The 12,721-nt window shown below is 53.8% G+C and overlaps 1 protein-coding gene across 2 annotated transcripts; it reads right to left on the bottom strand.

Annotated features, from left to right (window-relative positions):
* Positions 1-4,779: 4,779 nt before the first annotated feature.
* TYSND1 (trypsin like peroxisomal matrix peptidase 1) lies at positions 4,780-12,315 on the bottom strand. 2 transcript variants are annotated; one of them, XM_060112610.1, is made up of 4 exons: positions 11,009-12,315; positions 9,151-9,281; positions 7,928-8,110; positions 4,780-5,700 (listed from the first exon to the last, which is right to left on the bottom strand). In XM_060112610.1, exons 1-4 carry the CDS (start codon positions 12,178-12,180, stop codon positions 5,483-5,485), a joined length of 1,704 nt encoding a protein of 567 aa, XP_059968593.1. In that variant the 5' UTR covers positions 12,181-12,315; the 3' UTR covers positions 4,780-5,482. The 2 variants fall into 2 exon arrangements, with proteins under 2 accessions (XP_059968593.1, XP_059968601.1); XM_060112618.1 differs by lacking the exon at positions 7,928-8,110.
* Between the last annotated feature and the right edge of the window lie 406 nt (positions 12,316-12,721).

Genomic DNA, 12,721 nt, shown 5'->3' with positions numbered 1-12,721 from the left:
TGAGCACCTACTCCACGCCTGGCATTGTGCTGGGCGCGCCGGGTGGGAGTGAGGGGTTGTAAAATGTAGAACAATGCAGGCATGGTTTCTGCTTTCCTCCAGGTAATAGTCTAGGGAAAAATACTAAACAACAATAAAACATATGTATCACTAATTGCAGTAAGAAAGACCGGGGGCAAAAGAAGGGTGCCAAGGCCTCTCTCCAAGGATGAGAAGTTAGTCCTGGGCAGAGGGAAAATAAGTATGCTCTGGGTGTGCAAAGACCAAGGCAGGATAAATAGCTGAGAGCAGGGGCATTGCAGAAGTGGTCGGGGACAGTGCCCCAGCGTGGCAGGGTGGCACAAGCCTCCAGGTCCTGGTAAAGACTGCCTGTGTGATCCCAAGGGCAACGGGATGCCACTGATGGGTTTTAAGCTAAAGAGTGAGGTCTGAGTTATGTTGGAGGGTGAAAAGACAGGGGAATGGGAGGGCTGCCTGAAATTGGGTAAACTGGGCAGGAGGGGAGTCCAGGGAGAAGAAGAAAGCACTCGGATCTGTCAAGAAATGTACTGATGCAAGCTACAACCTGGAGGTAGGATCAAGCCAATTTGGTGACAGATAATCCATCTTCACCTATTTAATGCAAATATTAGCACCTACCCGAATCACTGTAGAAAAGATTCAACGAGATCTTTTTTTTTTTTTTTTTTAGCGGTACGCAGGCCTCTGTTGTGGCCTCTCCCGTTGCGGAGCACAGGCTACGGACGCGCAGGCTCAGCGGCCATGGCTCACGGGCCTAGCCGCTCCGCGGCATGTGGGATCTTCCCAGACCGGGGCACGAATCTGTGTCCCCTGCATCGGCAGGCAGACTCTCAACCACTGTGCCACCAGGGAAGCCCCCAAGGTCTCTTTTAAGGGATGCCTCCACTCCCACCAGGGGCAGGGGGTAGGGTGCACAGAAGGCCAAGTAGAAGGTTCTTATAGGCCAGGCCTGGAAGTGGCGCACCTCCCTTCTGCCCTTTGGAACTCACGGACACACCTGACCGTGAGGGTGGCCAGGAGATGCAGTCTAGTGTATGGCCACAAAGAAGAGAGGAAAACAGATTCTGGTGTCTGCTATGCTGACCTAGGTCTTAGCCTCCCTGGTTTTCTTCCTGTGCCTCTGCTTGTCTCTTCTCAGCCCCCTTGCAGGCTCCGGCTCTGCCTCTGTCCCTTAAACACCGGTGGCCCCAGGCCCTTCACTGCACTTCCTCTCACGGCGGCCCCAGATGCTGCCCGGCATGAGAAGATGATAGGCTCAAGCAGGTATTTGCTCTCTGAGCATTTAGTGAAGAAATCTGATAATGGGGCATGTGACAAGGAGATCTAGAGATAAAAGGTCATGGAGAGAAGGGCCAGAAAGGCCAAACTGCACTTACGAGGAAGGAGAGACTCTGAGCGCCCAGGAGGCCAGAAGAGAGGGAATAAAGCAGAGAGGGATGCTGAGTCATCATTCACACCTAGTGGCCCCCAGAGCTTCCCCAGGCCAAAGAGCTTTCTGGCACCTGTGCAGGAGGGTCTGAACACTAAACCTACTTTGATTTTGGTAATACGAGTGAGTTTTTGTTCTTAAAGCAGCACTAAAACAAGACCCAGCTTGGCACAGCCAGCCAAGCTCTCCACAAAGGTCATTCTCCCCTTCTATGGCATAGGGGTCCTGCTGAGGAGCATCTGCCCTGCCGGGGACTACGTTGCCCATCTCCCCCCCACCCCACCTCGCTTCTGGCTGGGGCCAAATTCTCACGGAAGGAACATGAGCAGGAGTTATATGTGTCACTTCTGGGCTGAAGCAGTTAAGAAGCAAGGGTGGCTTTCTTCCCTCTTCCTAATGAAGTCAAAAAAATCATGAGGCAGGCTTGTGCGGAGCAGTAATGGTGATCCGTATAAGAGCAGCATCAGAGCAGAGTGGCAGGGGCAGCCTGATGGGGTCAGAAGACTAGCCACATGCAAGGGATGGAGCAAACAAGTTAATATATTGAGGATAATGTAGCCGTGTTTCTCACTGACAGGAGGGAGGTGCCAATATGAAAAGGGGAGAGCTGGAATGAACCTTGTGGTATTGAACTTGTGGTATCAAATTGGAACTATCAGTGTTAACGCATGGCATGGCTTGCAACATATAGAGATAGAAATAAATATAGATGTAAGGTCTGTCTACCGAGAGGGCCTGGGAGCAGCCACACCTCAGAGTAAGAAGCACACCTAGTACCTAGATCTTTGCTTCTAAATACCGTTCTCTAGTAAAGAGGACACTAGAGAAGTAGCTGATTCCAGGGAAAGTACAAAGTAAGTCTAAAACATTTTGTTTTGAAGGAAGTGCTCAAAGAATGATGGGGAGATGTCAAAAGAACACAGAAGCTAGTATGAAGGAGCTCTCACTGGCCAATATGGACAATTGGAGCATCAAAATAATGGTAACAATAGATTATAGTCCATTGAATAAACTATGAATCCATGATTCCACACAGATATAATTAAACAGAGAGGAGGGAAAGCTTTTACTTACAACAGAAAGCCAGTGAATAAATGTAGGAGGAATAATGAAAATAAAAAATTTCCATTGGGTAAACATTAAAGTTATTCAGCCAAGGGACATCAGTGGGTGATAAGCATAGTAGACGAAAGTGGGATAGGGATATTTACATAGTCTCCAAATATTGCCACACAAATACTTATTAATTACAAAGAAAAAAAGGAACTTTACAGTGGAGAAACCTAGCAGGCACCGTCTTACTCAAATGATCAAGGTTATCATCTATAATTGGACAAATAAAGATCATGCGCCACCCAGTAGAACATGATGATAAGACAACATCACTAATGTTATATCCCAAAGATGTGTATCCCAAATCTAATCATGAGGAAGTGTGGACAAACCCAAGCTAAGGCACATTCTGCAAAATGACTGCCCTGTTTTCTGCAGGAAGGTCAAGGGCATCAAACTCAAGGAAAGCCTTAGGAGCTGCTCCACGTCAAAGGGGAGAGAGCCTTGGCAAGTGGGTAGAACTCATGATCCCAAATGAGGTCTCTTTGTTACAAAGAACATCTCTGAGGCATATGGCACAAATGCTACGGGGTGTCTGGGGGAAGGGTGTGTGGGGATTCTTGCTACTTTTCTGTAAGTTTAAAACTGCTTCAAAATAAAATCATTTTTTTAAAAAGCAGCAGGAATATCTTCTCCTCTCTCTCTTCCCCCATCCACCATCCAGGTACAGAAGACCTGGCAGAGGATCTGAGGTCCCAGACCCAGTGATAGAGCCGCAAGAAGGGAGGAGCTCAGTCCTTCAACCAGAACAGCATGGGAGCTACCCTCCCCACCCCCTTCCTGGTCAGGTGCATGACTTTGGACTTTACATGAGCAATAAACAAACTTCTATTGTCCTAAGCCACTGAGATGGGGGAGAGGGGACCTTTTCTTGCGGTATCCTAACTCACCCACTTAACAGCCTGCTGTGCCTCTCTACTCGAGATCCCACAGACACCCAAGGAAGCCTCTCGTCCCTAAACTTGTCAGACACTCATCACTATCCTGGCTAGAGACCCAGTGCCATTTGACCCTTCTCTCTCTCTGCATTGCCCCACATCCAGTCAGGTCCACCTCCTGTGTCATGCTTGATCGCTATGTCCACCAGACCTGCTTTGGCCATCTTCCCCGTCACCAGGGCCATTGTCACTGGTTTCCCAGCCTCCATTCCAATCTCTTCTCCACTTAGCATGGCCAGACACACATGTAGTTTCACACTTCCTTGTCCCAGCTCCCACTGCCCTCAATCTGGACACCCTCCCTGTTTCCTGTTTCCATCTGGTAAACACCTACTCTCCCCTCAGGGTTCAGCTGCATGAATCCTTGCCTGACCCTCCCTGCTCTGGGCCCCTGGACATGGTCTTCCACCTGAACAGGACAGACACGCCCTGCTCATTCCACTAATGGGGTGACACACCAGTCTCCCCAGAATAGCCTGAGCTCCTTGGTACCCACACATGCTGGAATAAATTCTCCCCTTCCCACTTGCAGCCAAGTCAGAACTCGGCTCTCCCTCCCCACCTCCATAAATTTACTATAGGATTTCTCTCAAGTTAACTTTGCCCTCCGGCCCCATTCCTAATCCACACAGAGGAGAACAACTGTCTCAGGGGTGTTCTGTGGTCGCCCAGAGTTGGTGCTCAGCAAACAGATGTTAGAAACAAAGTACTCACAGCAATTCTCTCTGCTTAGATTAGCCCCCTCTGCCCCAGTCATTCCCCAATGGCATTCAACCTGTCAGTGATTTAACAATCATTTCTTGACGGCCTGCACAGGCAGGGCCTTGGGCACACAGTGCATGTTCCTGACTCCCAGGGTTGGTCTTAGCTCCTAGGGCCTGCCTTGGCCTCATTCACCTTTGAACTCCCCAACTCCCATCCATCCCAGGACCTGGCACAGGCCTGGGCCCATCCAGGCAGCCTGTAAACAGTTGCTGCCAGGCCAAGGCCACCATGTGGGATCTGCAAGCCCCACCCAGTGCTAGCTGGCACCGCGACCAGCTACCAGGACTAGTCTGGCGCAAGAGTGTCCCGTGAGATCAAACTCCCCTGAGAAAGCAGGACGGAAAGGTATATTTCTGTGCCTGGTGCTTTCCTATTCCCTGTTCAACTCTCAAAACAAAGAAGGAAAAAAAAGAAGCTGATATATAGAAGTAGGTCCTGTCCCTCGTAGATCCTGTTTATTCTCAAACCCCAGCCAGACACATTCTACCCCTCCCGCCACGTCCCCACCCCCGACCCCTGAGAGCCACTTTACGGGCCGGAAAATTAAGGCACTGTGTCAGCGTGCCCCTGTAGGTCAGGGCACCCGACATATGAAGAGCCGGGAGTCCTGGCTTTCGGGGACGCCACCGCTGGTCCAGCAGAACAGGAAGATGCTCTTTCCCTTCCGCCTCTGGTCTTCAGAGCAGGGCCTCTCTGCTGAGGTCTTCTGAGGAAGCCCCAGTGCTGTCAACCCCATTCTGACCGAGAGCAGAGAGGAGCCCAGGCCCCAGGGAAGCCGCCGCTGCAGGCGGCCAGTGACCGTCAGGAGACAGGGGACCGTGGCTGGGCCTACCTTCTAGCCGACATCTGTCTGTCAGGACCAGATCTGTCTGTTGTACGGTTGTACTGGGCTCCCCAGAAGGGAAAAGAACTGAGCCTAGTGTCGGGGGCAGGGAGAGGTGGCGACACTAGGCTCAGCTTCCCAGAAGGGAAAAGAGCTGAGCCTAGTGTCGGGGGCAGGGAGAGGTGGCGGCTCGAGAAAGCACCCCAAAACGGGCTGCCAGGTAAGAGATCTGTGGGGGCTAAAGAGAAGTTTGGTCCAGACTCCAGAGCTGAGCAAGGTGGGTGGTGATGGGGATGCAGCCTGGCTGGGGTGTGCCATGTCCTCAGGCCACCAGCCTCAGCACTCCCCATGGCATCAGATGGTTGCTCTTCTCTCCAGAGGGGTGCCACAGCTTCAGAGCTTGCTCCGCGGGGCCTCTGCCAGGGGTCGCTGCAGCCGCCACACCACCCTCACTGGCTCAGGGGCGTGGTCCAGCTGGCGGAGGCCGCCCAGGTCGCCTGCCTGGCTGTACCGCTGCAGGGCCGGCTGGAGCACCGTGATGGGAATGCTGAAGTTCAGGTGGGGGTAGGTGGCCCCCGTGTTATTGTCCCGGGTGTTGCTGGCGACGATGCCTGTTCAGGAGCCAAAGAGGGCGTGAGCCAGGGGATAGGGGAGGGAGGCTCACCTCCAACCTGGAGGCCCTAGACTTGCCTGAAGCCCCCTCGTAGGGACAGGCACCAGGCTTCATTCATGGACACGGGCTCCTCATGCCTCAATCCTCCTTTCTGGCTTTACTTTCTCCCCAGCACTATCAGTATCTAATAGCCCATGTTTCACTTGTTTTGTTATCCCTCTCTCCAACTTCTGTTATCTTTCAGCTCCATGAGGGCAGGACTGCTGCGTTCTGTCCATGCAGTCTCCCCAGTACCTGGAACAGTGCCTGGCAGAGGACGACCTCAACAAATACTAGCTGAGTGACTGAATAAATGAATCAGACCCACACAGAACTTTTGTTTGGCCTGCTCAGTGCATGTGTATGAATTTTCTGAAGACAATTTTAGACTTAACAGAAGTCTTGCCAAAATAGTACAGAATTCCTGTATACCCTTCACCCAGCTTTTCCTTGTCACCATACAGCATTCATCAACACCAAGAAATTAACCTGGGTGAAATGCTATTAACTAAAGTACAGAACTCACTTGGATGTACCAGTGTTTGCACTAATGCTCTTTTTCTGATCCAGGATCCCACATGGCATTTAGTCGTCATGTCTCCTAGGTCTCCTCCCATCTGGGTCACTTCCACAGTCTCTCCTTATCTTTCATGGCCTTGACACTTGGAAGAGTACAGGTCAGTTATTCTGTAGAATGTCCCTCAATTTGGGTTTGCCTGATGTTTTCTCATGATAAGATTGAGGTTATACATTACTGAGGAGAAAACCATAGAAGCAATGTGTCCTTTTCAGTGCATGCTATCAGGAAATGTGTGCTGACTATAAGCACTGCTTGCGATGTTAACCTTCATTACTTGGGTGGTATCTGCCAGGTTCCTCCGCTGTAGACTTACTATTACCCCCTTGGTAAGTACGAAATATTTTAGGATTATGCATTTATCTTGTTTCTACTTAAACTTTTGCCTACTGATTTTGGCATCCATCGATGGATCCTGTCGGCAGCAGTTCCTACTGGGGTGTCCTAAGAGTGATTTTCTATTTCCCTCATTTCTTCTACATTCATTAATGGGAATTTTTCTGAAAACCAAAACTACTACTATTTGTTTTGCTGCTCAAGTTGTTCCAGTGGGAGCTCCTTCACGTCAGCTCCTGGTTCTTTCAACATTTGACGTGCCCATCATTTTGCTGCTGCTGTTGTTGTTACCCCTCCCTCCTTTCCAGCACCACAAGGCAGCCCTAGAGAATGACTCTTAGAAACCAAGATCTGAACTCTAGCTGTGTTGATTACAAATGGATGTCACTGCTTCTAGCCCCTCTCAGCAGACTGAGCTAGGAGTCACATATATACACACACACACACACACTAAGCCATGCATACATACATCTATATTTATTTATGTGTCCACTTATCTGTATATATCTTTTAAAAGGTCAACCAGTATATGGGAGAAAAATGGAATGCAGACTAAGACAAATGTACCTAACTGTATTTCAAATGAATCACATAACTGAAGGGGAAGGGGAAGGAGCTAATCTAAGAGACTTTGGAAAAGAGTGTTTTGACTGGACACTTTAAGGCTAAAGATAAAAAGAACTGTACATGTTCAAATACTGTTCTCTAGCTGGTAAATTCGTTTCTCATGGGGGTGTGGTTGGTTAGGAATTCTGAAAAAAAAAAGGTTCACAGCTTCTTGTGAAAAATTGGAACGTCGGCCAGCGTTAGGCCCACATATCTTTGTATGAGGCAACAATGTGCTAGAGCTGAGTGGTGTTCACCCCAGGTCCCCCTTGCCCTCCACTCACTGCTGTCTTCACTCACTCACTCACTCATTCATTCACTTTACCAGCCCAGCCTCTGTAGGCTTTTGAGTTTGTGACCCTTGGATTAATCCAACTCCTGAGTCTCACAGATCAAATGACATTAAGTGACTTACCCAAGGTTGTGCAGTGGCTCAGTGGCAGAGAAGCGACCAGAACTCAGATCTCTTCCCTCCAAGCTCAGCATCTGTCCCTCTCCACCCTCAGAAGCACAAGAGCCTGAAAACCTTGGCTAACTACCTCTGCGCATAAGGCCCACCATCTTTCCAGACAGAGGGTGGCTCCCAGGGCTGGAAACCAAGCACTCCCAGGATGGGACTGAGGCTCTGGCAAGGGGAAGGCTGGGAGAGGACCAAGGAGCTGGTTACCCAGGAGGTCCCCGGAGCAGGTGAAGAGAGGTCCCCCACTGGAGCCACCATGCACAGCACACGTGGTCTGAAGCATCACTGGTGTGTCATCCACCTGCACCACAGCTGACAGGATGCCTGAGGTCACCGAGGGCCCGCAGGCCTGGCCAAAGACACCGAAGCCCACCACACTGACAGCCTCGCCTGCCAGGGAGGGAAGAAGGGTTAAGCTGGGGAGCCTCCTCTGTCTGGCAGGACTCACACACTCCCCAACCCCCTCCCTGGACTCTCCAAATTTCCAAACGCTCTCTGCCCTTTGAGTTTCTGCTCAGATACTCTTGTCTCCATGAGAACTTTCCCCAGGCACCCCCCGGGAACAGGCCAGGACCTCCACTGAGCTCCCGGCACTGTTTCTGCTCAACCACTTCTCTTCAGCATCAGGCTGTTCTCCAGCCCTCATTCCCCTGCTGGACTGGGTAGTCACTTTTTAGGATTCCCAGCACCTAGCCAGGGGCTTAATAAATGTTTGTGAAATTAACACCCACCTCCTGAGACTAAGAAGTCTCTTGGTAAGACTAAAATGGTGATGATGACTACAAAGCGGGCACCACCTTCCTTCACCAAGTGCTTCACAGACAATATCTCACCCACTCCTCACAAGGCCCAGGAGTAGGGAGCATTGTCCCCATTTTACAGATGTGGAAACTGAGGCAGAGTTCACTAAGTTGCCTAAGGACACGGGGCTAATAAGTGGCAGAAGATGCCAACGCAGAGAGCTTGTAATCCTTCTTATTACGTTATAGCATACGACATCCACAAAGCGAGACCTCTGGTACTTCTGTGGCAGCGTCACAAAGCCTTTTACTCAAATCATGCCATTGGAGCTTCAAAAGTACACACCTCTCAGACCAGCCTGCAGTGTTATAAGGAGACCCCAAGGCTCAACACACTACACTGCTGTGGGGCCTCAGGAAAAAGGCATGCCTTACCCTTCGCTGGGAATTCCACATGCCCCCCAGGACCTTGGGCATGCTGGGCATGAGCAGGGAGGCCTCCAAGAGCAACTCCGGCTAAAGCACTGTAACCAGGATGTAACAAGGTGCCAGCCTGACTCATTACTCCAGCAGGGGTGGGGAAGGGAGCTGACCTGCGGGACTGGCCCCTGATCTGCAGGGTTAGGGTGCCCAACACTGACTTTCCTTCCTGAGGTCCACCCCAGACCAGAGAACCCCTCTGTCCTTTACCTTCATGGAAATGCTCAGCGGGCACAGGTACCGGGACACCATCTAGGTCCTCCTCCAGGCTCACCACTGCTATATCATAGGGAGATGTCTCCTGGGTGGCAAATACCACATGTCCCCAGATTACAGTGCTCCTGGGAACAAGGGAAACAAAATGACAGGCTAGCTTTCCGAACATTCAGCATGGGGAGGAAGCAAAATAATGAGAGTGACAGTAAAAGTCATGAACTTGGGACTCAAAAGATTTGCTGTCAGTCCTGAAACATACCAGCATGCAACTCTGGGCACATCCACAGTGGAACTTCCAAACATGCTCTACCAACTGCAGGGTACTTCTGTGTAAAGCTTCCTGTGCCTCACCGTCATCACAAACACCTGACACCTAGGGGGCACTGTGGGCCAGGCCTGGCGTTAATGTTCTACGGACATGATTTCCTTTAGTCCTCACAGCTGCCCTATGAACTAGGCACTGGTATTATCTCCATTTTGGATGGTGCATTTGAGGCCCAGAGAGGTTGAGTAATTTCTCAAGGTCCCACAGTTAGCGGCAGGAGCCAGGGCACACATCCTCAGCATTTTCCTTTACTGCCTCATTTGATACCAACAATCCTGTCAGGTGGGGGGGCAGACATGATACGATTTCATCCCTCTGGGTACCTGTTTACATACATGCCAGCACTTCTATAGCTCTTACTACGTGGCAGGCTGTTCCAAGACCTTACATGTCATGGGAAGGCAGCTTAGACAGATTCAGCAAATTGCCCAAGATTACACAAGGGCTTCCTACTACACACTCTGCTGGGGTAGCTTCCAGCAGACCTGTTGGGTTCCCTAGGACCAAGAGTATGTGGGGGTAGGTGGAGGGGTGAGCAATTGGGGACCACACACAGAGGAAAATTCTCATCATCAGTCTTCCCTATGAAGTCATGGCTGCCCAGGTGGCTGCCAGAGGGGACTCTATGGCAAAGCCGGGCTGGGTTAACCTCAGGAGTTCAACAGAGGCATTTGGAAAGGTCTGGGCTGAGAGGCTGAGCCAGGTACAGAACAACAGGCATTAACACCAAGGTGCTATAGTGTTTGCTTTGGCCTAAGCCAAGCACCTGGGACTACAGAAGAACCAGAACGTGTATTAGAAAACCAAGCCAGGAAGCCAAGGCTGCTGTCTCCACTGTCACAGCAAGTGAAAGTAAAGGAGGGTAAGAGTGCTCTCCCAGCTGAGAGGGAACAAATGACTGTCTCAAGTCCCAACCTGGCTGCCAAGAGCACTCAATGATTGTTCAAAATATATTTGCCTGGCCCCCACTCCCACATTCTAATTAGGTGGAACCGCGTATCTGTTCATTTTGATCCAGAAGGGAAGTTCTGATTAAGATCTAAGAGATAAATCAAGTAAGAGTAACAGGCTCCTCTCCTAACCCAGGAGGGGAGCATCCTGGGCCCCTGGGGCTTCACTACGGCATTCAGGGGAAAGTGGGCAGGGTTAGGAAGACTCTGTTCAAGGGCCTCTGGTGTGTGGGTGCAAGGCTGAGACAGAGAAGTTGCCCAGAAGGAATTGAGACTGGGAGGGGGAGCTCAAAGATACCTAGCCAGGGATGCTGGACCACCCCACAGTTCCCCAGAGTTGCTTGTCATCTTGCCCAAGCCCCATTCACCCCTTGCCAGGAGGTCCAGAACCCCCTACTCTGGGGTTCTGGGTGCCAAGGATGAGGGGAGGGTCCCAGGTCTCTATCCACACTGCACCACCAAGCATGAGCGTGAGACCAGAAGGCCTCCATAATCCTCAGGATTATGATCTGAGACCTGGGATCCAGATATGACAGCTGGTGAGGGAGTGGAGTGGGGGCAACCCTGTGGGCCTTACTTGGGGGTGGTGGAGCGCACCAGGACCTTGGCCGCCTCCCGAGGGGCCACATGCCGGCAGGTCACCACGAGGCGGGGTGCCACGGCCACTCCGGAGCCCCAAACGGAACCGCACTCCACCAGCACGGCCGCAGCTGCCCAGGGGGGGCCGGGGTCTCGGAGGGGCAGGCCCCCCGGGGCACCGATCTCATGCGGTAGGAAGGCGGCCAGGGCGGCGGCGCCGGGGTGCAGGCGGCAGAGGGCAGCTCGGGCGGCGCAGAGGAGAGGGGCGGCGGCGCAAAGCAGCGTGAGGCCCACCCACTCGCGGGCCTTCCAGCAGAGGGGCGCCGCCACCAGCGCCACCAGCGCCCCCGCGGGCCGCGCCTCGAACACGCCGCCGCCCTCGGTGCCTGGCAGGCAGCGCGCGTCGGTGAGAAGCAGAGGGCCGGCCGAGTTGCTGAGCACGCCGCAGCTGAGCGTGTTGAGAAAGATGTCGGGGCAGAAGGCCCCGAACGGGGAGCCGCAGGCCAGCAGCGGCTCACCCTTGGGCACAGCCCCGAGAGGCGCCACGGCCAATACCGGCCCGCGCTCCTCCGCCTCCGCCTCCTTCTCCGGGTCCGGCCGCACGCGCAGCAGAGCGAACCAGCCCAGCGCTCTCAGCTGGTCTTCCTCCTCCTCCTCCGACACCTCGTCGTCCGGTGCGGCGCTCGCGAAGCTCCACTGCTTGGCCGCCTCGCCGCCGAAGAGGCGCGCGAAGTGGCCCCGGAAGGCCGGGCAGCTCAACAGCAGCAGCAGCTCGGCGGGGCGGGGGGGCTGCAGCGGCCGCCCGCAGAACCGGGCGGGCGGGCCGGGCTCCAGGCCGGCGCACTGAGGCGTGCACAGCCCCGGGCGGCCCCGCTCCGCGCGGCCTGCCGGACTCGCGGCCGTTGGGCCCCACTGCACGTGCAGGCGCAGGTCGTCGCCGCAACTGTCGCCGGTCAGGAAGGCGGCGCCGGCCGCGGTTAGCGCCCCGCTGCCGGCCCTCAGGAAGGGGGTGAAGATGCCCCCGTGGCACAGCACCAGGCCCAGGCGGCGGCTCAGGATCACCCCGCTGCAGCTCCACGAGCCCGCCTCGGGCTGCCCGGCCCGGGTGGCGCTCACCACGCAGCCCGCCTGCTCGGCCGCCCTCATGGCTGGCCCCCACTGCCGCCCCATGGCCTCGGGGACGGCACACTACGGGCTTCCCGGGGAACAAGCGAGCGAGCAAGGACCGCGGCCGCCACCAGCTGACCCCACGTAGCGCCACCCAAGGCTGGCAGCGAGAAGCGCAGGCACTATCCCAGGTCTTCCTCTTCCGGCCGGATTGGCTAAGCCCCAACTGGCCCGGCCCGATTGGCTGGGCTAGGGGCCGAGCCCTGATTGGCTGCTGGGGCTGACCCCGCCTTTCCGCGCCCTAGATGGTTCAGGTCGCCTGTGCGACGTTGAGGGCGAAGCGGGACGGGAGGGCGAAGCGGGACCGGAGGACGAGCCCCGGGAGAGTGACAAGAATGTGGCTTTACTGGGAGATAGGGGCGTGCTGGTCCCTCGGAGCCTAGTCTCGTCTCTGTTCGCTGAGCTGCAGGAAAGGGAACAGAAATGCGCCCTGAGGTGGCTAGACTTGCCCAGGCCTTGACAGGACCTGTCAGTATCTGCCCAGGTGTAGGAGACATCCGACCTCTGATCCCTGGGATAAGACGGGCACAGAAGCCATTCAGGG

This window comes from Mesoplodon densirostris, chromosome 1 (assembly GCF_025265405.1).
Source record: "Mesoplodon densirostris isolate mMesDen1 chromosome 1, mMesDen1 primary haplotype, whole genome shotgun sequence".
NCBI lineage: Eukaryota > Metazoa > Chordata > Mammalia > Artiodactyla > Ziphiidae > Mesoplodon > Mesoplodon densirostris.
The sequence above is the reverse complement of the archived record's forward strand: the minus strand, read 5'-3'. Positions and strand labels throughout refer to the sequence as shown.

Excerpts from the sequence above, each read along its gene's own strand:
- TYSND1 (XM_060112610.1), bottom strand. The coding sequence starts at position 12,180 with ATGGGGCGGCAGTGGGGGCCAGCCATGAGGGCGGCCGAGCAGGCGGGC. Across the intron at positions 8,111-9,150 it reads CGCTGAGCATTTCCATGAAG|GCGAGGCTGTCAGTGTGGTG; the intron begins GTAAAGGACAGA and ends CCTCCCTGGCAG. Across the intron at positions 5,701-7,927 it reads CTGCTCCGGGGACCTCCTGG|GCATCGTCGCCAGCAACACC; the intron begins GTAACCAGCTCC and ends GCTCCTGAACAG.